The sequence below is a fragment of the Topomyia yanbarensis genome, unplaced genomic scaffold, assembly GCF_030247195.1.
Source record: "Topomyia yanbarensis strain Yona2022 unplaced genomic scaffold, ASM3024719v1 HiC_scaffold_39, whole genome shotgun sequence".
NCBI classification, from domain to species: Eukaryota; Metazoa; Arthropoda; class Insecta; order Diptera; family Culicidae; genus Topomyia; species Topomyia yanbarensis.
This window is the reverse complement of record NW_026683591.1, coordinates 99974-126270: the sequence shown is the minus strand read 5'-3', so window position 1 is coordinate 126270 and position 26297 is coordinate 99974. Positions and strand designations below refer to the sequence as shown.

Sequence of the window (26297 nt, the reverse complement as noted above, 5' to 3'; positions counted from 1 at the left end):
AGGGTCAAACAACCGAGCAATCTCGGATAGGACTATACGTTTGGTTGACATAGATAATGGTTTGAAATTCAACTCGCAATGGAAACGGAAAATATCTTCTTCTGGATCCCACAAAAGGCCTAAGGTCTTTATAACCCTGTTCACATCTGAACATTCAAAACTTAAAAACCTTTCACGATCTTCTTCGGGCACGGTGTCAAGAATAGCAATGTTACTAGCACACCATTTGTGTACTGGGAAACCTCCGGAGTTAAACAAATTTGTTAAATCCAAACGCAATTTAATGGCCTGCTCAATGGTTTCAGCACCCGATACAACGTCATCTACATAAACATCCTCTTCTATGACCTTAGAAGCTATTGGGAAACGCTGAGATTCATCACGGGCTAACTGTAACAATGTTCGGGTTGCTAAAAATGGGGCGCAAGCTGTTCCATAGGTGACGGTTGTTAGTTCGAGGATTTGAAGCAGATCATCAGGATTATCCCTCCAAAAAATTCGTTGCAAACTGCAATTATTATCATTCACGTGGATCCTTCTGTACATTTTGGAAATGTCTGCTGTTATCGCAAAACGATGCTTACGAAATCGCAGGATTATGGAAAAAAGATCATCCTGAACAGTAGGGCCAATCATCATAACCTCGTTAAGGGATGGTCCAGTTATACGAGCAGAGGCGTCGAAGACAACTCTTAAACGGGTAGTGGAGCTGGTTGGTTTCAAAACTGCATGGTGGGGCAAATAGTGGACCAACTTCCCTGGGGTATCATCTAATTCGGAAATTTGCTTACAATGGGACAACAGCTTGTATTCGTTAATGAAATCTACATAAGCTTTCTTCAATTCAGTATTCTTTTTGAAGCGATGCTCCAGAATGTGAAAACGCATTATGGCCAATGAACAATTATTTCCTAATTCGATTACAGATTCCTTAAGTGGGAGTTGGACAGTGTAGGTACCATCGGGATTTCGAACGGTGGTGGATTTAAAAATTTGCTCACAATCTTCTTCTTCCTTAGACCTAACGTCACTAGATTCAACCGACTCAATAGACCAGAACCTTTCAATACATTCTGTGAGTGGTTGCAAACTGGCTGTGTAGCAATTCTGATTCTCATTCGTATCCTCAGAACCACCACCAACAACCCATCCCAGACGGGTTTCTTGAAGGATCGGTAAGTTATAACCAATCATTAATCTACCGGGAAGCATCAAATGGAAAAACAGCTTGATTCCAATCAGCAGGTCAATTTCTGCTGGAATATGAAAGGTAGGATCGGCAAGAGGCAAACTTGAGGGAATTTTCAAAAAGCGGGGATCTAGTTTTCTACCAGGCAGAGGACCAGTTACCACATCGGTAACCAAACATTCTATTTGGGTTTGATAATCCGTGCAACAAGAACGGAACGAAAGTATTGCCTTCTTGTCCAGCACCGATCTTTTACCGGTTGCTCCAAAAACTTCAGCATGGGTTGGTACCTGGTTGATTCCCAAACGCTGAACAAATGAACGAGAAATCAAATGTGGTTGGGAACCACAATCGAGGAATGCACGGCAGGGGTGGGGATTTCCTTGGCTGTCAAGACATCAACGATGGCTGTAAGCAAAAGCGTGCCGTCTGACCGAGGGACCTTATGGACTGGATTAGACAAAGACGAAGCACTTTCAACTGGAGGAAGAACTTGGGAACTAACAACATGAGTGGATTCCGAATTGGGGTTTGGATTATCAACAATGGGCTTTGGCGTATCAATAATGGGCTTTGGATCGGGTCTTAGAATTTTGGGCTCATGTAGTAACGTATTATGTTTACCTTGACACTCCTGGCAAGTTTTACTTGAAGGGCATTTCGAGGAAATATGGCCTTTCCTCAAGCAATTGAAGCAAAGATTGAGTTCTCTTACCTTAACTCTACGCTGGGGTACCGTCAAGGAAACAAACTTGTCGCACTTAAAGTTAGGATGACTCGCACTACAGATCTCACATATCGTCACACTATTGTAGCCATAGCGAACGACTTAGCGGGTGGGGGCTTTGGGGCAAACTTCTGGCTCGGTTCCTTGGAAAACGATGACCTTGGATGACTGGCTTCGCAACGCTCTAACATCGAGCATCGCTCCTTCAGGAATTGGACGGTGTCGTCATACTTCGGGATCTGCTTATGGGGAATGGTGGATTCCCACTGCTTTCTCGTCTCAGGATCAAAGGCATTGGATAATACGACGACAACAAAACGCTCGGAAACGCCTTTCAAATCCTGTTTCAGCAGTCTCAATCCTTCAACGTGGCGGGTTAACTCGTTCAAAAGCTCTCTCATCTGCTTTGAGCACTCCTTGCTCATTCGTTTGAGATTCAGCAAGCCATGAATATGAGAGTCTACTGCCTTCCTTTCATCTTCGTAAACGTCAAGCAGTAGCTCCCATGCGTGGGCAAAATTTCCTTCGCTGAGCGTCCTTGGATCGATAATCCTGGCGGCGGAACCACCTGCTAGTGCCCGCTCAAGGTGGTGCAGCTTGACTGCATTGGAGTCTCTGGACCTTGACATTATGTCCAAAAACACCTGCTGGAATCTCGGCCAATTTTCTGGTTTCCCATCGAACGAAGGGACAGGAGCCGGAAGCGGTTGCTGCTGAACAACTATCTGCGGTTGCAGGGTACTGGATGCTGGAGCGGATGATGTTGGCGGCAGAATCGGTTGCGGGTACACGGATTGGATCAAGGTTTCCACCATCGTTGCGGTCTCTGTATGAAGGGTTTCAAACTGTAGGTACGTAGCATCACTTTCATCTAACTTTTCCGCCGGTAACAAGGCGACGATTTGATGATGGAAATTGAGATACTCTTGGAAGTGGGCCTCCAAATTTCTGGTACACACTTTCAGCTGGACCAGTGTAAACTGAACAGCGGCGGCTTCCGACACTTCTTCGATGGTTTTCCGGATCCTGGTCATCTTGGCCTTGGCTTGGCCACGAAGATGAATGAGAGTCTTTAGCTCGGCCATTCTTTCACTTTTCTGGGGCGTATGTTGCATCATCACTGATTATACTGTCTTTTTTCAGGCTTAACTAGCTCACACACAACTAAACTGTCCTTTCGAAACTTGTTCGATCGTGTTTCAACTTGTTTCACTTGCACTCGCGCGGACTATACTTTCGAAACGCGGCTGACGATCGAAACGGCAAATGTCTCAACGAAATTTTCAATTTCTCCCCGAGAGCCACCAAATTGTTTCCAATGCGGATGGGATGGTACCGATGCTGCAATCCGGTTCGAAGGACCAAACAATGTGCGGTGCACAATGTATGGGATCAGGAATCTGGATGGCTTATCTTGATGGTGCTCCAAAACGACGACGGTTGTCGATTCGGAACAGCAATAGGTTGTCCGTGTGCTAGTCGAACTGGTGTCCACAATAGATTACCGCGGGTGGGGTCTAAATGTGGATCAATTCGATGGGACGAACACTAATTGCTTCCTTGGGTGCGCACTCCGATGCGCAGCAAGTCAGTGGACTGTATTGCGATGGCTCAGCTACAGCAGCAAACGGATGCTTCAGATCCAGCAGTGGAGGACGAAACACCGGTTTCTCTTTGGATTTGTTTATTTCGCGATGTTTACGGTTTAAAATTTACAAAAATACTGATATGATACGTACAGAATGCATTACTTTTATACCTGATTCATTTCCGATGTCTGAATCGGCGTTGTGTGATGTTGGCTCCTCCCACCTCCATTGAAACGAAAAAATATGATGGTACGGCTGGGCGGGAGGGGAATTCTTGCTAGGACATGATTGAACAGGATTTTATTTCTACTTATGAACTATGGGGGAAAGATACAAGTAATGGGATAAGATTTGTATTCAAGAATAAGATTTAATAATGGATTGGGTGATAGTGGGTGGGGAATTTAAAGCAAATATCGGTCAGGGAAAGACAAGAGGAATTTTTATGAATTTAGACGTTCGATACCGAACAAGCAGAAAAAGAAGAAAAAGAAAACATCCATCCGCTGGTCCCGTCCCAAATCGAGACATGCCCGGCGACAAATGCTTTATTTCTCCATATTTAATATAACATCGCATAAAAATATTGAGTAGTATGTACAGAGTTGGCGAGTTCAACTGAAATGTAACGCAATCTTTTACAAAATTCCGACACTAAAGCGCCTAAGTCTTTTCAAATCGAGATTTACTAGGTATATTAGCATCTTTGACTTGCTGAATAAGATTAGTCCCCAAAATAGCTCTACTACAAATATCAATAGAATCATAGCATTTTGTCATATCTTGGTGCTTGGCCATTTTTTCTATTCCGTTCCAGGCTATCATTATTCCGTTGTCATTACACAGTGCCTTTTTTGGTCGAATGGTTTTAAAGGCTTTTGATGCCGACATATTGGATATTGCGTTGAAAATAATATCATTACTTGCAACTCCTCCAGATATTACTAGATTTCGTGGTATGTCCGGCATAAAAACAAGTTCTTTTTCGCAAAATCTTATCGCTCTTTTCGTGCGCTGCGAAATGTGTCTAATAGTTGCTCTCAGAAAACCCGCACAAAAATCTGCGTAATCTGGTATGACTACATCTGGTGGTAAATCTGTAAGAAAAAAAAAATGTTCAGAATATATTGAATATGAATTACAGTTAACTCTCTCTATGTCGATATTGAAGGGACCATCAACATGGGGAGAGATCAACATATAAAACACAATGATTTTCAACTTTTCCTTCAGGACATCATAATGCATACCGGGAAATGAAGATAAATGCTCGTATTGGGGGAGTAGGATAGTAGACGACGAGGTAAAGTGTACGCGCAGTGCAAAACATCAGGTTTGCTGTTTGAGAAGGAATCCCCTATTTGAGGTTTATCATTCTGCCCCATGTAATTGAAATTGTTTTGACCACGAAAGTATGATTTCCGTGCTACAGATGGTTGCATTTTAAATATTTTTATGGCACGTTAAAGTCAAAAAATGCATAATTTCTAGAAAATCTCGATATATGCAGATTAAGATGAATTCGTTTTACACAGTCTCGTAGGAAAACATATTGAATATCCACTTTACCCCAAATCATGTCTTTACTGCCCCTAAATGCAGAATTTTGATATAGGACTTAGCGCCCGGATCGCCAATTTTCATTTCATTATGTATATGCTTTGTGATGTCCTGAGAGAAAAAAACACATCGACATAGAAAGAGAATAATGCAGGCAAATATAAAGCAAGGTACATCGAGATAGGGAGATATCGAGATAGAGAAAATATCGACGTAGAAGAGTTTTTATACGTGCGATCTGAAGGGACTTACGAAATAATCGAGATAGAGAAAAATATCGAGATAGAGAATATCGACATAGAGAGAGTTAATCAGAATATATTGGCTTAAATGGCACGTTCCCCGTATGTAGTCGGGGATTTGTGCCTTGCCGTGTGTTTTCATCATTTCGTGCGCGGAAGGAAAGGACAAGGACTTGTGGGGAAGTAGAATTGGAAAAGTGGGAAAAATAACAGAAAAAAACAAAAATAAACAACAGATAGGGAAATTGTGGGAAAACCCGACACTGTGGGTAAAACCGACACCCCACAAATTTTCCTAGAAATCAAATTTTTATTCATTTCATAATGATACATTATTATTAGTACATTTATGTAGAGCATTTGAAGAAAAATTGGATTTACGTTAGTGTGCCGAATATCATAAAAATAAACAAAACATGCGACAGCAGCGTTCATACTCGTCTGGATGTAAAATTCCGTTGGTAGATTTTATGGTTTTAACCGAACAAAAGCTTTTCAAATCACCCCATTTTTCAGTACCTATTATTATCGGCCTTTCCTATGATCAACTAGGTACATTGAAGACTAGTTTGAGAAATTAAATATTTTTGATTGCTTTTATAAAAACCTGTTTTAATCCACCTAGAGGTGCAATTGCGCCTTTCTCATTTCTCCAAACTATGATTTAATAGCTGGTTCGTACAATATAACATTATGGAAATGTCTTTCATTCTTATTACACTTGGTAAGTATATATAAGAGCACGTTTTTGCATTCATCGCGGTATCGGTTTGAATCGGAGTTTTCTATGTGATCGCACTCCACAACCCGTAACTTCGGAGCCGGAAGTCGGATGGAGATGGAATTTAATATCAGTTTCCGGGGACGCAACACCTTTCATTTGAGACTAAGTTGATCAAATGGGTCTAGCCATTTTCGAGAAACCAATATAACCGTTATTCTGAATTTGGATACTTCAGGATCCGTCGATGGTGGCCAAAGAGACTTTGAATGACTGTTGTGGACCTAGATCTACAAATTCAACAGTTGTTTACATTTTGGGAAAAATTTCACCTTTTTACATTCATCGCAGAATTCGTTAGAATCGGGATTTGCTGCGTGATCGTACGTATCACCCTGCAAATCAGGAACCAGAACTCTGATCCACACAAAATTCAACAGCAGCTGATGGACCTTTCATTTAAAATTAAGTTTGTCAAAATCGGTTCAGAAAATTCCGAGAAACCGATGTGGAAAAATCAACAAATTTTGTTTTGTAACCATACTCTTCAACTCGTAATCCGGAACAAGATGTCGATTGAAAATGAAATTCAATAGCAACCTATGGGAATATTATACCTTTCATTTGAATCTTAGTTTGTAAAAATCGGTTCAGCCATCTCCGAGAAACCGATGTGGACATTTTGTTAACAAATCCGCACATACACACACATGCATACATACATACATACATACATACATACATACATACATACATACATACATACATACATACATACATACATACATACATACATACATACATACATACATACATACACACATACATACATACATACATACATACATACATACATACATACATACATACATACATACATACATACATACATACATACATACATACATACATACATACATACATACATACATACATACATACATACATACATACATACATACATACATACATACATACATACATACATACATACATACATACATACATACATACATACATACATACATACATACATACATACATACATACATACATACATACATACATACATACATACATACATACATACATACATACATACATACATACATACATACATACATACATACATACATAAGTACGGTGTTGATTCGCCATAAGGGGAAGCGAGAACACTCCTTAGCGATTAGCTATCCCCTTATGACGAATCAACACCGTACTTACGTGTGCCCGAGCCACGGGTCGGCACTTTCGACGGTATAACTTGCCGTCGCACGCGCGCACTCTACCTTACTGGCACTAGTGGCGGGAAACTGTCCCGAAAAAGGATCGATTATTCTGGGCGTCTGTTCACTGCCGTGGTTCGTCACTCTCTAACTCGATGGCCGCCTTTTTCACTCCACCAAACAACCACCAAAAAACACACCGCCGCATAGTTGTCATTGCCATGGTACAGCATAGTTAGCAATCACTTTTACAGCGAGAGGAGAGCGGTGACCTACCTAAACCCTATGTTTCTTATATACAAACATAAAACAAAAATTACTACACCTATCTGAACGCATAAAACCGTTCACAAACGCGAAACTATGCAAAAATTTACAAACTAAATGTGAACGGTATCGAAACAGCGGTGAGCATAAATATTCGTTAACAATACACTCTACGGAGAGAGTACGCACGAATAGGTATATTTACACCCAGTTCTAAATTGTTACCCTGACGGGTTACAATCTCGCCCACACCGGGTGGAAAAAAATTGGCAACAATTTTTTTCTAAACCTAACACCTAACACCGATACAATAATAATGAACGAAATGAATAAATAAATAAATATACAAATTCAATAATTCATGTCAAAAAAAAACTAATCGACCGGATATCCTCATTGGTGAAATGTTTGCCTGTGTTTGGTCTGATAATACTGACAGCATACGCGAAGCGAGAGACTATCAGCCATTGTCATTATTCGGTTATGGGTCGAACCCTAAATCCAATTCGAAAACAAGATTGGTAACAACTCGATATTCCGAAAATTCTGCAAGTGACATTGACGATTTTCAATGTTCTAACTTGCAGAGGAGCGGTTGTCGGCATTATTTTGTTTGTTTTATCGTCAACTGTCCACAAATGCCTTACGTGTCCTTACGATACCAGTACCACACACTTGTGTTGGGGATTCAATCCAAATACATTCATACACTCCCGTTCATTCATCCTCAATCACTGGCCTGCTCGATCATTAACATTCTGATAAGCACTTCGAATTAACCCCAAAACAATTTTATCTAATCACTCACACTAGCATTCATTCACTCTGTTCGATTCCACACTCATACATGCACACATACAATACCGCTTAACACGTCATCGTTTCTCCCACTCACAGACATTCCGGACAAAAAATTTGTATATTCGTCCCTTTTCGCCTCAAAACGCTTCGTACATTGGAAAAGAAACGTTTGAGAGGGACCAAAGAATGTCTTTCGCATAATTTAAAAATATCGAAATGATTCCCGCTGGAATCAAACCAACCATCCCAGGTTTAACCACAAACCCAAAATTATGCGAAATAAAACTTTATTATTTGATTCGAAATCGCCCGCCCTGGTAAGAAGTGTCTGTCGGGCAAACAAGAACCCGAGTAGTGAGCATTTGGCGCACAGCGCAAAACACATTGCAAAACAATATTTTCCTATTTTGGAAAATATTTTTTTTTCCGGAGTGTGGGGTGCTTCTACTAAATCGAGGATTTTCGTAGAACAGTGGTGAGGTTTCTTCCGCAATATTTTTCCGCGGTCGTATTGTTTATTTATATTTTTTCATACATTTTTTTTTATTTTTTGTATTTTCCCTTTTTTGTCCGAATTTGTGGATTGCGTTGTTTCTGTTTGGTCTGCCGGACGAGTAGTTTGAAAGTTGTTGTCATTTATTCGGTTGCGGTGGCCAATTGCCTTGAATTCTCAATCCGATTTGAGACATTTTTGGAGCAGCTCGATTTCCTGAAATTTTAAGGGAATCGTTAGTGGGCGAAAAATTGAATTTGATACTGTGTCAGTACTTACATGCTTTGTGTCTTGGTGATTTCTTCCAATATAGCGCAAGTTATGATGGCGTTGGAGAAATTCAACCAAGCGTGTGTGTTCATGCGCGTCGATCATTTGCATTTCGATGAGCTGGATTTTGAGTTGCTATCTCGAAGCATTGTTATCTCTCCTGATTCGGATCTTTCGGGTGTCCAGCGGCAGCGGCGTCTTCGGGGAATTTTGTCGCATGAGCGGTCGTCTCGGAGGGAATTTGTTCGCAATTTCCGGGGTGACGTGGGTGAAGAAAAGGAGATCTGCTTTGGTAAATTACTAACAATCAAGGAAGATCTCCAGTACCGGTGCCCAAACAAGGAGATTTACCGAACAAGGTTGCTTCATTTGGGGTCTAGGCTCCAGGTTATCCGAAATTATGCGGCAGGAGAGGTCAACCAGGAAATTTCGGGGTTGCTGGAGGAAGTTCTAGCAGTTTATGACAGTCGTTTTAATGACGAACAGGCAGCACTTCCTCCCGACAACCAAGAAGGGGAGAATGGAGAAATTTTGGGAGATTTGCTGAGTACAGACGTACCTGCAATTCCACAGGGATCCAATACTTCCGATAACGAAGGATCTCTTTTCAAACAGCTCGTAGGAGACGACCTGTTGCGTGTCTTGTGCGAGATGAGGGACGAGATTCGACAATTACGACAGCAATCCGACGATAATAAACCCCTAGCGTCTCAGGGGTCTGATGCTTGTTCAAAAGCTACTGGGACGGTAATGGGTGGATTGCTTCACTAATAACAATTTCGTCAGTTTTGAGAAAGACGGTTCAAGAAGTTGTCTCACTTCGTGAATCCGTGAATGAACTTCGGGCACTAGTACATCAGAAGGAAAGCGCTCCCGAGATGGATCTGCAGACCGATCTGGAAGATTTGCGTTTGATTGACGTACCCGAGTCATGTGATACACCAGAGATTCCTCGCCCAACACTGGCGCCCAGTCCCGATCAATTCGTGTTGAAGGGAGGATTCTCGGGTCAACAAAATATATGTCCATCACTTCCAATCGAGAAACCGAAACAGAATACCGGATTCACAGCCCCGTACCAAACTCAGAACCAGCCTCACGTTCCTGAATGGACCGGACAGCGGGCTGGACCATCCTATCCGAACTTTTCAATATCTACCAACGCGGGAAACGGATCGATGGCAGCCCCAAGGAATTACTCGCGAAACCCGCAACGCGTCGCTGATTGGAAAATTCGGAAGTATGCTAGAACTGATGAAGGAACGGGACTAAATTAATTCTTGGACACCGTAGCGACTTATGCTGCGTATGAACAAATGTGCGAAGACGAACTTTTCAATACTGCGATGCATTTGTTCACTGTCAATGCTTTGACCTGGTATCAGGCTATGCGTGCGCAAAACCGGTTGTTTAACTGGAACCATCTCGTATGCGAGCTCAAGGTAAATTTTGTACATCCTGAACTAGATGCTAAGCTCAAGATGAAGGCTCTCCAGCGCCGGCAGATGCGTAACGAATCTTTCCAGGAATATTTCCTGGAAATGGAAAAAATATTTCATGCTATGACGGTTCCAATGGCACCGAGCGAAAAGCTCGATGTGCTGAAGCGGAACCTAAAAGCCGATTATAAACAAATGTTAATTCTAAGGCCATTGAACACGCTCTCAGAATTGATGAGTCTTGGTAAATCGATCGACGCCTCCAAGACGCCGATTTATCAGAAAGTTTTCGGTTCTTCTCGGGAAGCTGCTGCTCATTCTGAAAATCATCCACAAAACAAACAAAAACAAAATAAACAAAACCAATAGGGAGGTGGACAGAATAACGGCAACGCAAAATCCAAAACGTTTTGGAACAAGAACGCCTAACCAGCAGATCTTGATTCAAGCAAGCCTCCTGACAACCAGAAAAAACAGCAAGGGAATCAGGATGGAAATAATCTCGAGGGAAACCATCAAAAACCCATAGAACCACTGCAGAAACCTGTAATATGTCTGAAGTATTTGGTGGAAAGGCATCGTCCTCCCGTGCTCGGCGTCTGCTACAATTGTGAAGACAAAGGACACGAATATGAGGAATGCCGGAAACCAAAACGGGTCTTCTGTATCGTGTGTGCGTTTATAGGTTTTGATGTTTCCCGTTGCCCTTACTGCCTAAAAACGGGATCAGAACCAACTGAAGTCGCAGTTGGCAGTAAAGCAGCGCTTCAAAGAACAACTAATAATTCATCCACAGATTTATGACAGTTTTTGACCGGCTCGTGATGAGGACTATGATAATTCGTTGTCTGTCGCAACCATCGTCCCGTTCGATAACCGTCCATTTGCAATTGTCGCAGTGTACGGCAAATCCTTCAAAGCCTTGCTCGGCAGTGGTAGTAACGCCACGATTATGACTAAAAAGCTATACCGAAAGTTTTCGAAAAGTTCCTTGAAAAGTTTGGAACGACCATTCGAACTACGGTCTGCAAATGGTCAAACCTAACCAATCATTGGACAAGCGTATCTTCCGTATACTTTTCAAAATTTGACAACGGTCCTATGCACTCTTGTAGTAGAGCATCTGACCGTCAACTCCATTCTAGGTATGGACTTTTGGCGCGCCTTTGGGATTTCTCCTGAGATACAAAACTGTGCTCTGTTGAACTCAGGTCAGGAATCAGAAGACGATGAAGAAGATGAAGTACCGCGTGAGTCGATACTCACTTCGGAACAGTTAGCGCGCGTAGAAGAAGTAAAGAAGTGTTTCAAGGCAGTAGAGCCCGGACAGCTAAGCCCAACCTCATTCACAGAGCACAGGATTCTCATCAAAGATGAATTCCAAGGTGCGGCACCCGTTTGCCGATATCCTTATCACATGAGCCCAAAGCCCCGGTCAAAGGTCTGGGAAGAAATTGACCGATGGCGGTTTATGGGAATTATCGAGGAGTCTGATTCGGATTGGTCGCTTAATATTGTGGCGGTCACGAAACCAGACGACTCTATTCGCCTTTGTCTAGACGCTAGGCCTCTCAATGAGCGTACTGTACGGGATGCATACCCTCTGCCCCACCCTGGGCGAATATTGGGCGGCTTACCCAAGGCGAAGTACCTGCCTACCATAGACTTGCAGGAGGCCTTTCTCCAGGTACCCCTAGCCAAGGATAGTCGCAAATATACCGCTTTCAGTGTTCCCGGCAGCGGTATGTTCCAATTTACTCGTCTACCATTTGGTCTCGTCAACAGCCCCGCTACTCTGGCGCGACTGATGGACCAGGTTCTAGGACGAGGTAAATGGGAACCTTATGTTTTCGTCTACCTAGATGACACAATCGTAGTAAGCGAAACGTTCGAGCATCACATACAGTTGCTCAAAGCAGTGGCCGATTGTCTAGCAAGAGCCAACCTAACCATCAATTTGGAAAAATCCCGCTTTGGAGTCCCTGAACTAAAGTTTCTTGGTTATTTGTTGAATCGGGACGGTCTCAAGGTCAACCCTGACAAAATTCAGCCGATTCTCGACTACGAGAGACCGGTTACCGTGACGAAACTTCGTCGTTTCCTCGGTATGTGCGATTATTACCGCCGCTTCATTGATCGGTTCAGTGAGGTCACTGCTCCCTTGACCGATCTGCTCAAAACGAAAACCAAGAGCTTCGTTTGGAACTCCGAGGCAGAACTCGCGTTCCTTAAAATTAAGGAACTTCTAGACACTCCTCCAGTTTTAGTCCCACCAGATTTCTCCAAAGAGTTCATCCTTCAGACAGACGCTAGTGACGTAGCAGTCGCTGCTGTTCTGGAGCAGGAGTATCCCGAGGGTGAGAAAGTAGTTGCATACTTTTCGCGCAAACTGACCTATCCCCAAAGGAACTATTATGCAACTGAAAAGGAAGGTCTGGCGGTAATAATGGCGGTTGAACACTTCCGAGATTACTTGGAAGGTTATCATTTTCGACTGGTCACTGATTCGTCAGCGATTACATGGATACTGAAGACTAAATGGAAAACCAGTTCACGTTTGAGTCGTTGGAGTTTAGAATTACAACTTTACGACATGTCTATTGAGCACCGGAAAGCCAAGGACAATGTCGTTCCAGATGCGTTATCCCGGGCCGTAGCAGCCGTTTCAGCTTTGTCCACCTCAGACTGGTACTGTTCCATGAAGTCCAAAGTTATCCAAAATCCTGACGATTATGCAGACTTCAGAGTAGAAAATGATAAACTTTTCAAGTATGTAAACTCGAAAGTTGTTCCGTGCGACTCGCGGTTCAGTTGGAAACTCGTCCCAGCACCCGAGTTCCGTCAAGATTTGATCCAACGTACCCACGAGAATTTGCTTCACGTGGGATAGGATAAAACGATCCACGAAGTGCAGTTGCGATATTACTGGCCTCGTATAGGATCGGAAATACGAAAGTTTATTCGAGAATGCGGGACGTGCAAGGAAATCAAAGTTCGTCCCAGTTCAGCCCGAAATGGGTTAGTCGCGTGCGACTAATGCACCATGGCGAATGGTTTCTGTGGATTATATTGGTCCTCTTCCAAAAAGCAAATCTGGCAATCAACACTTGCTTGTCGTTCTAGACATCTTCAGCAAGTACGTAATGTTAACCCCAGTTCGCAAAATCGCTAGTACGTCACTCTGTACGATACTGCGCGAACAGTGGTTCAATCGCCATGGTAACCCGGAAATGCTGCTAAGCGACAATGCCTCCACTTTCACCTCGAAGGAGTTCAGTCAATTCATAAAAGAAACCAACGTCAAACATTGGTTGAACTCCCGCTATCATTCGCAGGCTAACCCAGTGGAGCGAACAAATCGCTCGATAAACACCGCAATCCGGGCATATGCTCGAACCGAGCAGCGCAACTGGGATATCCACATCACCGATGTGGAGCGCATCCTAAATACTACCGTTCATTCCTTCACTGGGTTTAGTCCTCATTTCATTATACACGGGTGTGAAATGGCATCTGCCGATGACTTTAGCAGGATTTCCGGTGAGGGTGACCTAGAAACAGAGCCTGCATAGTCCTAGTTTTGCGTTCTAAGTTTATAACTGATTTGCTCTAGAATACCTATTCGTCTTTCAATTTCATTGGTTTCATTTCTCTTAGTCTCAAATTTGCCGAAAATAGCCAAAAAAATCGATACAGTAGAAACTTGCGGCAAATAAAACATAGTAACATAGTTTTAGTTGTGTTTCAGGGTTACGTTTGATAGCCAGTCGAGTTCATTCATCATTGATGAAAATTTCATATTCAATTTCAATCCATGCCCAATATTTAATATCCCTTTCCAATATACTGCGGTGCTTTATTTTTTACTATGGTAGAAGTATCTTCAAAGACAGTAAGAACTTTTGGAAAATCAAGGTTAATTGTGAGATATGAAGAACTAAAAATTGGCATAAAGTGCCCCCAAACCCGATCAGAAACACACGACAAAAAATGCAAAGATATATCGCGTTGTTACTTGTTATCATTCTTTGATATTTTAACTACTAACGAGACAAAATTTATAACACTGCACTACCAAAATTTCTATCTGTTATAATTAAGCTTGAATTCTGATCCGGAAGGAAGGCTACTTTACGCCAAATATGTTTTCTTGTGAAATCATATAAACTGTTTGATTTTTTATTAGGGAATATCCCCATTATTTACGGCGGGAAAGCAAATGAATGTTGAACTAATAAACATAAAAACGTAAGTTCAAAAACAGCTCAATACCTATCCAGGAAACCTGTTTTGGAAAGTACATAAATGCATAAAGAAAAACGGCAAGCCGATAAATACACTGTTCAAAATTTACTTTTTCATTGAGCCTTATGAATGGTTTTCGTATTTTTCTCACAGTAGTTTTAGTTGTATTTCAGCGTGCAAATGCGAATCGAACATCCTCTGAGCATTTCATTTTCGACCAAAATGCGTAGGGAACGGTTACGTTTGATGGCCAATCGACTTCATCCATCATTGATGAAAAGTCCATTTTCAATATACTACGGTGTTTTGTGCCTTTCAAATATAGAAAGATTATGAGTTCGCTCGGAATTCCGACTTTCTAAACGAGCACCTGACTCAGTTCGTCGAGTTCAGACAATATAATATGTGTGCGTGTTTTTAAATTAAGTGTTAAAAGCTTCAAAAGCCTGGCCTGTAGTGTATTGGCACTGTGTTGGACTCAAGATTCACTTTCGTGCCCAACCATTAAAAACACTCTCTTTTTCACCCTTCTTCTCCACGGAACTGCATCAAGGTGGGGGGGGGCGTTGTGCTTTAGTCCCACCTTTCTTCTGCTGTATCTCGGAGCCTCGTTTGGTCCATGAAATGGCTCGACCTTTGAGGTTTGATTTAACTCGCGACTCTTCTTATGCTTCTTGTACCCCATCTATTACATCGCCGTTTAGCTGTCGTCCCAGTCAGCCGTATAGATGCTGATTCCACAAGCCATTTAGCTTCTGTTTCCGTGAGTCATTCAACTCCCGGCATTATCACGATCTATTCGGATAGTCCCTTTCTCTCATTGAGAGTTCCCCGACGGAGGAATTTCTCTCGACACATATACCCGCTTCCTTGAGCCACTTAGCTCCCCGCTTTATTGAGATCTACTACTCTTTTTATTTCCTCTGCACTCAAACATTCGATTCAGCATGAAATATCAGTCAGCTGGAAAATGAATGAATGGAATGGCGTTGAATCTTGTCGGTTTCGGTAAATGCAAGCAGAAATAGATAACTGATTTTGAAATTTCGTAGCACTGACCTCTACTGTCATTTTGACTGCAATAATTTGCTACTTCGCAAAACTGTTCGAAATAATTCGATTACATCACTCGCTGCCGAAATCAATTGTTCCGTCTTATTGTGTTGATAATACTACTACCTCGTCATGAATCAGTTAGTGGATACAGGGCCGGCGGAAAGCGTGGGTAGTATGGGTAGTACTACCCACTCGAAAATAACCGAGTGGGTAATTACACACTCGAAATATTGAACCATTTCAAAAAATTTAGATGCGCAACGCATGTATCTCGCACTACACACATTTGAAAACATCGATGTACCACAATTCCATTTGCATAAACGAACGTGATTTAATGTGAATGTAATGTAAGCGTGTGCATTGCGAAAAGAGAAACAATCCTCACTAATGGACCCCTCACCCTATGCTTTCTACCCACTTGGGCGTAAAGTGTTTCGCCGCCCCTGAGTGGATAAACCGTGTGGAAAGTGTAAAACGATTCTGGGTGAATCTGAGCCAGCAGTTTGAGAAGGCTTCTGTGATGGGTTCGGCCTAACGGAAAAGGAATTATCTGCCTGCAATGGCTCAAATGTTATTTGGATGTGTAATGACTGCCGTGACCTGCTGGAGAGCATAAAATTTCGCAATACAGTCAGTTTGATAAAAGCCACCTATGATATGCGAGAGAAACAGCGCTATAGTGAATTGAATGTCTGAAGCAAAGTGTCGAGACATTGAATGCTATAATGAGTGAGTTTGTTGAATAAACAAATCTGTATTTACCCTGACAATGCAACGAAAGCTCAGTTGCAAAACTCCGTCGAATCTCGCATTCGTCGTAAACAAGAATAAGGTATATCTTTAAAACATAAAAAGCGACGTCACCGAGCATGAAGTTTCGGTACTTGTTAGTGATGGCTTAAACGTGAATGGTTCTGTAGAAGTGAAAAAGCTTGTTCCGAGTAGGCAAGATGTTGCTACGCTGTATTACGTCTCATTCAAGGTAGACCTAGATGCAAGCTTGAAAAAAGCGCTCTCTCGTCAAGTACTTGGTCGTACGGAGTGCGATTTAGAGAATTTCGGGATCTTTGCAATGATCGACCAGGGATGCCAACCGTCTACTTTGTCCCACCAGGATACTTCTGATGGCACTCCAACATCTTAAGCCAATATCAAGTTAATGTTGTCAAAATTCTTCAGTATTAAAATGTGTTCTTGCTGATTGTGTTTTGCTATTAAAATTTTGTTTCTAAATAATTTTGTTGTAATTAAGTTTTTCTGTTGCAATATTGTTTATCCCAAAATTCGAATGTTAATTAGTTTTAAGTTTTCAATAAGACTGTACAAGTCTATTGAATAAATAAGTAAATACAAATACTCGTATATTATTCGGCTATCTTACTCTGATTGAGTGTTCTCTGGGAGCGGAAGTTTTCTCAGTAACGATGTTTGTTTCGTGAGCCAATTAGCTCCCATTTTATACTATGCATTATTTCTACGGTTAAGTCCATATTTAATTTGTTTTCTAGACATAGAAAGGTCAATTATTGCACAATTTTCACTATAATGACGCATCATTCTATTGATGGGGCTATTTTTAGCATAGTTTGTCCTAAAAGAGTTCTTGGAATAAATTACGAGTTCTTAGTTGTTGGCTAGGTACATGTTGAGAAATAATGTCGTTGATAAAGCAAAGCACGGCAAATTCGGCGGCGTTCTTTGAGTGTTTGTATATTTATGAACCTGCAACGTGCTTTATACGATGGAAGAGGAAATGTCGTCCAGTTTGGTTTTCGAAGTGCGTACAAAATAAATTGTTTTTGGACTGATTCGATGCGTTCTTCGTACAGGACAGTGTATAGGTTCCATACTATGCTGCAATATTCCAAAATTGGCCTGATATATGTATTGTATAATGATTTTATTGTGTAAGGGTCTTCAAAATTGTAGGTGAAACGCTTAATAGAGCCCAGCACACTATTTGCTTTATTTATTATTGTATTACAATGTTCCACAAATGTGAGCTTGGAGTCTAAGATTACGCCTAAATCTCGTACAATTTTGCATTTTTCTACAAGTTGGCTGCCTAAGTTTATGTCTATGGGAACATTTGAAATTTTTCTGCTGAAGGTTATTGAGTTGCATTTCTTTACGTTAAGTTGGAGTAGACTTTTGCTACACCACGTGTGGAATAGATTGATTTCGTTTTGGAATATTTCAGTGTCCTTTACATTTCTTATTTCCATGAAAAGTTTCAAGTCATCTGAATATATAAGCTAGACCGGCAACAATTTTGACTTTTTGCAGAACACTGCTAATTCAAAAGGTAATTGGATGCAAAAATCATACGCAAAATATGAGCTTTATCCGATAGCTCTAGTTCACCCACAAGAGGTTTCAAGTTTCTATAGTAATATATATGGAAACTCGGAAACAAAAACTTCAAATCAAATAGAACAATCCACAATAACTCTGCATACCTCAAAACCTCTAGTTACACAGCTTGTTTTATAACAGCTTTGTTGAAATTTACATAGTAATTGGAAGTTCTCCAACAAAGTTATTGAACTTTGAAGACCAACCGATTTTTTCGAATTGGCCTATACTAAGCATGTGCGAGAAAGAGAGGCAACACATAACTTTATATGACAATATCTTTTTACTGCGAAATTGGATCAACTTGCAGTCTTCAGCAATGCTGATCCTTACACCTTAAGCTATATATCTGCAGTTTGCGGAATGCACAAGATGACACTGACATTTTTTAATGAATTTATTGTTTCTTTTGCCTATTTTTCAAATATTTTCACATACAAACATAAAGACTCTTGTGGATGAACAAGAGTTTTCAGAAAAAGCTCATATTTGACAAATGGAATGTGAAGCCAATTACCGTTTGATTTAAAAGTGTTCCGAAAAAAAAGTCAAAATTGTTGCCGGTCTAAGCACTTTAAGATGTTTGAGTATAAAGGTAATGTCATTTCCGTACAAAATAAAAATAAAAGGGCCTAAGTGGGAAACCTAGGGTACACCAGAGGTGACAGAAATTGGTTCCGAGAGTATATTCTGAAAGCGAACTGTTTGTTGACGTTTCGTTAAATATGATTCGAGCCATTTCAATAGTATATTTTCTATGCCATATTTTTGCAGTTTGAAGAGTATTAAAGGTATGTCAATACGATCGAATGCTTTGCTAAAGTCTGTGTAGTGTGTTTCCACATGGTTTCCATTGCATTTACAGTAAATGTTACAAATTCTGAAAGGTTTGATTTTGTTGAGCGGCCTTTATAAAAGCCATGTTGCTTGCTTGTTATTTGATTTTTGATTTGCTGAAATATTTTGTAATTTATTAGTTTTTCGAATAATTTTGGAATGCATGATGTAATGGCAATCCCACGATGGTTTCGGATGTCCGATTTAGCGCCTGATTTAAAAATTACCACTAAAAAGTATGATTTCCATATTTCTGGGAATTTTCCATTTTTCAGTGACATTTGAAAATATGTAGTATTGGTAGAGCAAGTTCTTCTGCTAGATTTTTTAAAAATATTGGTGCTATCCAGCCGGTCCTGGTCCGTTTGATGCGTCTAAGTTTTTTAGTGCAGTGGTAATTTCGTGTTCAGATAGTTCGTGGACGGATATGTCATTTGAAAATTCAGGTATAAATGAAAAGTAGTCGCGGTCGCGATCTGTTTCGGAATATGAAGTATAGGAATCAGGAATCAGTAGCGTCTGGCTCAAATGGCACGTTCCCCATGTTGATCGGAGATTTGTGCCTTGCCAAGAATCGTCTTTTCATCATTCTCCTGATGGGAAGGATTAGGGAAGTTGTAAGGTTAGGGGTAAGGAAAACAACGACACAGAACAATTAAAACAGAGCATTCTGCACCCCCGGAGTGATGCTGAACGATCTGCAGGTGCTACAACAGCAGAAATAAAACTTCCAACCCCCGGAGGGATTTAGAACCTCTACTCAAACAGTGAGCGGATATATCAACACCCCCGAGGGGATATTGAGATAACAGAACGACAACACCCCCGAAGAGATATTGTCATTCAAATACGGCTAAAAAACTATAGCTCTTTACCACACTGGGTTAGGAACAAAAGCATATCCTTAAATTTCAGCTCTCTGTACATAGGTTCATCTATGTATGGAGAACCAAAAATCCGGATGCGCAATTGCATTAATACAGGGCAATTGCATATCAAATGATATGATGTTCCGTAATCGGATTCACAAAGATCACATGAATAATACTCAGCGCGCTGAATAGTAGCCATGTGATAATTGAGTCATATAATTGAGCCATGTGATAATTGTCCAGTCAGTGCCCTGACCAGAATACTGCAGTTGTGCTTGGAAAAATGCAACAAATTTCTTGACATTTTCGGACTCACATCCGGCAGAAAAGCCTTTGTTTGAACGCAAGTTTGCAAGCTACGCCAATGGTTGGCATGTTCGAATGCAGCCCAAGAGCGAATCTTGTGCTTTATCCAATTTATTGACAGTGATAGAACTGGTTCTGGACCAATGAAATCAGTCGCAGCGCCAGCTCTAGCCAATTCGTCCGCCCATTCATTTCCAGTAATACCGGAATGAACGGGTACCCATAGAAGGTAGATAGCATTTGAAACGATAAGTTCTTCGATTTGAGTTCGACATGCGATTACTAATTTCGATCTCGAATCTGCCGAACTAAGTGCTTTCAGGGCAGCCTGACTGTCAGAGCAAAAATAGATTCTTTTACCGCCAATTCCCTGTTGAAGTGCGGATTGTACGCCACACAGAATCGCAAAGATTTCTGCTTGGAATACGGTACAGTATCTACCAAGCGAATGAAATTGGTTTAATCTCATCTCATGACAATAGACACCAGCACCGGCTCGGCCCTCCAACAAAGAACCGTCCGTATAACAAACTACGTATTCTTCAAGTTGTCGCTCCATCCAGCCAGACAGCCATTCCTCACGAAGAGGAATTCTCACAATGAAAGTTTTAGAAGGAAAACTACATGTGATTGTAAGGTCACTGAGAGCAAGTGTATATTCATCCCAAGTAACCATTTGGGGCCACAGTCTTGTGTGGCTAGTTACACGATCTATTGGGTTACTGTTCCAGAGCCCAGTAACCTTAAGACGGTATGCACAAGAAAGTGCTTCTTGTTTCAGAAACACATGTAGTGGTTTTAAGTTCAAGAGTGCCTCGTGAGCAGCAGTAGGTGTTGTCGAGAACGCACCAGTCATCGCATTCAAGACCATCCTCTGAAGATGGTTTAACTTTGATTGGATTGTCATGACTTCTCCCTTCTGCCACCAAACAAGGCACCCGTATGCCAGTATTGGTCTAACAATTGTTGTGTAGATCCACTGAATGTACTTGGGTTTGAGTCCCCAAGATTTGCCGAAAGCCCGTCTACATTGGCCTGCATGGCCTTTGGCTTTTTTGATCCTGAAATCGATGTGAGCTGTCCAATTAAATTTTGAGTCGAGAATTACCCCAACGTACTTAACTTGATCTTCGACAATAATTTCAGAGTCAAAAAAACTGCAATGGACGAGCTCCGGTTGTAATCCTTCGTTGCGTGAAAAGCACCATTGAGGTTTTATTTGGATTAACTGATAGTCCAACATGAAGACACCACCGCTCAACAACACAAAGGGCTTGTTGCATCAAATCAAAAAGTGTGTTAATGCAAATACCGGTGATCATTATATGATAATCATCGGCGAAACCATACGTCGGAAACCCAAGCTCATTTAGTTTTCTCAACAAGCTATCGGCGACAAGGTTCTATAGAAGTGGTGACAGCACATCACCTTGAGGACATCCGCAGACACTCAGTTTCCTCATCTCTACTTGTCTTAACGATGAGCACAGATGTCGGTTGCTAAGCATTGCGTGTATCCAGTTCGTGATATATGAAGGTACTCCATGATCTCATGCTGCTTTCAAAATGGATTCGATAGACATGTTGTCAAAAGCACCTTCAATATCGAGAAAAACTCCTAAACTTGATTGCTTTTGTGAAAAAGCTTTTTCAATGTTGTAGACAACATTGTGTAACAGGGTGGTAGTAGACTTCCCCCGCTGATATGCATGTTGCATTGCATGCAGCGGGTGCTCGCCCAAGCTACCATCCCGAATGTAGTGGTCGATTAAACGTTCCTCTGATTTGAGAAGGAAGGAGGTCAGACTGATCGGTCTAAAGCTCTTTGCCTCCTCATAAGTTTCCCGCCACGCTAATGGAATGTATCCTGTTGCAAGACTGCAAGTAAGAACCATTTTCAAAATATGCTTGAAGTGTTCATATCCTTTTTGTAGTAGAACTGGAATAATTCCGTCCTTTCATGGAGACTTATACGGAGCAAAACTTTCAATCGCCCATTTGATCGATTCGGTTGTCACAATTCTACGAGCAAATGCCCAAGAATCAGAACTGCCTGAAAAGAACTCAGGGGCAGTCGTCAGTGATGGCTCCGTACAACCTGGAAAGTGTGTGTCAAAAAGACAGTTGAGTACTACATCTTCGTCAGACGGGTATTCACCATTAACAGTTCTAATGGAACTGACATGAAAGTCTTTCGATTTCGAAAGTAACTTATTTAATCTACTAGTCTCGTTGCGACTTCAGACAATTGTGCAGAGGCTTTTCCAACCACTTCGCTCAGGGGATTGAAGGGCATTTCTGTATGCTTTTCGAGCCAACTTAAATGCCTCCGACCCGTCCCTGCGTCTGCGATTCCAAGCTCTCCTACATAACTTTTTCAGTCGAACAAGTTCGGTATTCCACCAAGGTGTTCCTCTAGAAGCACGCATAACTCGAAGCGGACAAGCCTCTTGGTATGCTGCTACTATGAGTGAGTTTGTTTTATCCACGACCTCATCCAAATCACTTGGAGATTCAATCGTCGGAAGATACCCATGAAACCTAGTCGCCAAGCCCTCTTCGTAGAGGTCCCAGTTCATAGATTTGGGATTACGATAGATGACGATATCTAGCGAGACGTTTAAATGATCAAAGACGATGTACTTATGATCAGATAACGACGGTTCGAGCTCGTTTGGTACGAGCCAGTTTGTCAACTCATGCGTAATACTGTCAGAGCAGAGAGTTACATCTAACACCTCTTCTCTGCCAGCTCGTGCAAAAGTTGGGCGGTTTCCTGCATTAAGAATGTGCAGATTTGTACTACTTAAGTATTCCATCAATTCGGTGCCTCTCAAATTGATATCAGAGCTGCCCCAAATTATGTGGTGGGAATTTGCATCACTGCCGATTATGAGAGGAAACCCATTTCTGCCACAGTATGATACAACCCTTTTGAAATCATCAGAAGGTGATGGTTCATTATGCGGCAAATATGCCGAACAATAGACGTATTTCTTGTTTATGTTGTCAACAGTCATATTTACCATGACAGTACAAATATCACGAGTTGTGAGGTCCGATATAAGACAAGCGTCAATTGCACTTTTCGCAAGTATACATGCACGAGGCATTTCATGTGGATTTGTCATGCCATTTTTGTTAAAAGCTACGAAGACGGGGTTAGGTAGCTTTCCAACATAGAAGTTTCCTTTATGGAAATACGGTTCTTGAACCAAAGCTATGGAAGCTTTCCCTTCCTGCACAAGGCGAAATAGATTCATAGTTGCTGTACGTTTATGCTGAAGATTAATTTGTGCTACTCTAACCATATTCGATTACAGCACTACATACACATTTCATCATCAGCACTTGTTGTACAGCAAACGACATGGAAACAGGAACCCAGTGGATCAATTCTTGGTTGACATACTTCACGGCCTCTAAGCTGGTTTTGTCCAGAGAAAGATAATAGAGTTATCAACCTCCTAGTGGACCACAGCCAGTTACTGGGGAGTTCGCCCTGCTTTTCGCAGGCTCCGTTCGCCTTTGAGAATATTTTAAACCCCCTCAACAATTTTACCTATAGCACGGGTCGCATGACACTATGGAATTGGGGTTCCCTGTTTGGTGTTACCACCGGAACAGGTAGTCCGTAGTGTAATTCTTAGCCGGTTGAAACAACCACTACCGACACTACACGGCTTATCTAGGCTGTTCGGAGAAAGAAGCTGACATTGATGGACAGCTCCCATAGATGGCCGAAAAGCCGACCAATATTCACATTCATTCATTCGTGGACGGATGTCATTTGAAAATTCAGGTATAAATGAAAAGTAGTCGCGGTCGCGATCTGTTTCGGAATATGAAGTATAGACTTCTTAAAAGAATTTTCCAAATAAATTGCAAATTTCAGTATTGTTATTCCTTACATGTCCGTCAAAATGCATTTGGGACGGAAAGTTGCTACTTCTCAATTTCGTTTTCACTTAATTAAAGAAATTCATTGGACAGGTCTTGATTTCATTCTCGATTTCACGATTATATTCTTCATGTGCAGTGTTAATGCCTATGTAGAGTTGGGAGCAAATATCCAAAAAGTTTTGCCGATTTGTAATGCTACGTTCTTTCTTGTAAATTTTATGCGCATTTTGTTTCCTATTTTTTAAATATTTCAGATATTGGTTGAACCACACAGGCTGTGGCCGCCATGAGTTCTTGTTCTTTTTTTTACTGGAACTGTTTTAGAGATTAAATTCGTTACAATTAAATAGAATTTAATTTAATTCACTGCTTTCGTTGACATTTCCTACTATACTCAATACGTTTGACTTCTTCGAAGTCGGTTTTATGGTATTCCGGCACTTCCTCATACTCCAAGTCGTTCGGGGAAGAGTTTTGATGAAAGAATATTCGATTGCTGTGTGAAATACTTTATTTTTCCATCATGGAGTTAAAGATGCATTAAGACAGAAGTTTTCAGTCCAGTTTGTGAATAAGAAGTGTAAATATGAATTTTGTCTATTTTTTTACATGCTTGATTTGGTGCAGGCCAAATTCTGATATTTTGTGAAAGAAGTATTGAAGTGTTTCATTTTCGCCTACGAATGGGAGTAAGTTTTCAATGTCTACGATGAAGTTGGTGTTACGTTGATTAAAGTCGCCATAAATATACAGTTTTACTTCAGGTTCCGTGTTTGACATGATAAATTCTACAGTTTGAAAAAATAGTTCAAATGATTTTTGTGAGTATTTTCAGGTGGAAAGTACACAGAGGAGAATATGTGCACTTCTCCTGATATTACTGCTTTCGTCCATATATGTTCAAATTCTATATGCTTCATGGTTTCTATTTCTTCTGAAGGAAAGTCTGCGTTTATGGCTATAATTACTCCTCCTCCAGACTTTTTCTGAAAAAGAGACAAATTTCGGTCATGCCGAAATACATTAAATTGATTTCCAAAAATTTCTTCGCTTCTAACGCTTTAATCCCAGGTACCTTCTGTTCCGAGAATTATATTGAAAGAAGATGAAATTATTTTTTGTTGGATTACTTTCATTTTGGCTGGGCTTTTCATTCGATTAAAATTTTGGCAATAGACTAAAATTTCAGTCGAATTCTGTTGTGGATGCGATGAAGGTTTTGGAGTATTTAAATTACTTACAGTTATATTTTCTTCCTCTATAGAGGGCGTCGTTACTTCCTAAAACTCGACGTTCCAAATTTATGCGTACCTTCGCGGAGTTGTTGAAGGCGCCTGGTTCTTTCGCTTGATAAAAATTTTGCATAGTCGAGATCTGCTGCTGCTTCGTCTGGGTTTAGCCCATATTCCTGATAGACTTCGAAGAAAATGCATAGGAGATGGTCAGGAGCTGTGGGTAGTCCTTCGGATGCGAGCGTCATTTTGATACTGGTCGGCGTCATTCCTTCCACGCAAATAGATGGGTGTTGGTTCTTCATATATGTCAGTTATAGGCGTACAATGTTCACTATTTTTGGTTCGCGAATAGGGTTGTGGTACCGGTAATACCGGTACCGATACCCGGGAATACCTACCCATTTTTGGTACCGTAATACCGGTACTGAACAAAAGCCAGTACCGGTATTTTCGGTACCATACAATTTTTTATGACAAATATGTTAACTCTGCAGGGGGATCTGGTTCAAAATATCGGTCTGCAAGATAACGTTTAATTATATTAATTTTCCTTCTAGATAAATCGTTGAGATAACACCTTTGTGTGGGAATGAGGTGGGGCCATCATCATAATAATTCTATAAGTTAATGTTTTATTAGCGACATTCTGATTGATTTCCATTATTCACTTATCTATAAAAGAACGAACAGCGATTTAGTTTTTGACTTGGTGAACTGCTTCAAATAGGGCGATTTGTAATTATTGGTGATCGGAAAATTCAGCAAAACTCCATAGTTTACAGGAAAGCAAGGAGCCTTGATATGCATTAGAGAATAGTAGGCAAACGACATAAAGGTCGAAACCAATTTTCAGAAAAGCAAGAGAGGAAATGTGATTAACCTGCTCGGATTTACTGCCATTCTCGCTTTGATTTACTGTTGTTAATAGGGTTTCATACATTTACCATCTATTCAAGTCGAC

At 41.1% G+C, this 26297-nt stretch overlaps 1 protein-coding gene across 1 annotated transcript; it reads right to left on the bottom strand.

The window, feature by feature from the left end:
• Window positions 1-4003: 4003 nt before the first annotated feature.
• Window positions 4004-26011, bottom strand: LOC131695358 (probable tRNA N6-adenosine threonylcarbamoyltransferase, mitochondrial). Its single transcript, XM_058983816.1, has 3 exons — window positions 25914-26011; window positions 25413-25854; window positions 4004-4602 (listed from the first exon to the last, which is right to left on the bottom strand). The coding sequence occupies exons 2-3, from the start codon at window positions 25636-25638 to the stop codon at window positions 4169-4171; spliced, it is 660 nt and encodes a 219-aa protein (XP_058839799.1). The 5' UTR covers window positions 25639-25854; window positions 25914-26011; the 3' UTR covers window positions 4004-4168.
• Window positions 26012-26297: the final 286 nt, after the last annotated feature.

What these genes read in the sequence shown, in the direction of transcription:
- LOC131695358 (XM_058983816.1), bottom strand. Translation starts at nt 25,638, where the DNA reads ATGAAGAACCAACACCCATCTATTTGCGTGGAAGGAATGACGCCGACC. An exon ending in CCTTCAACAACTCCGCGAAG is followed by an intron (nt 4,603 to 25,412) that starts GTACGCATAAAT and finishes TTTTTCTTACAG; the next exon opens with ATTTACCACCAGATGTAGTC.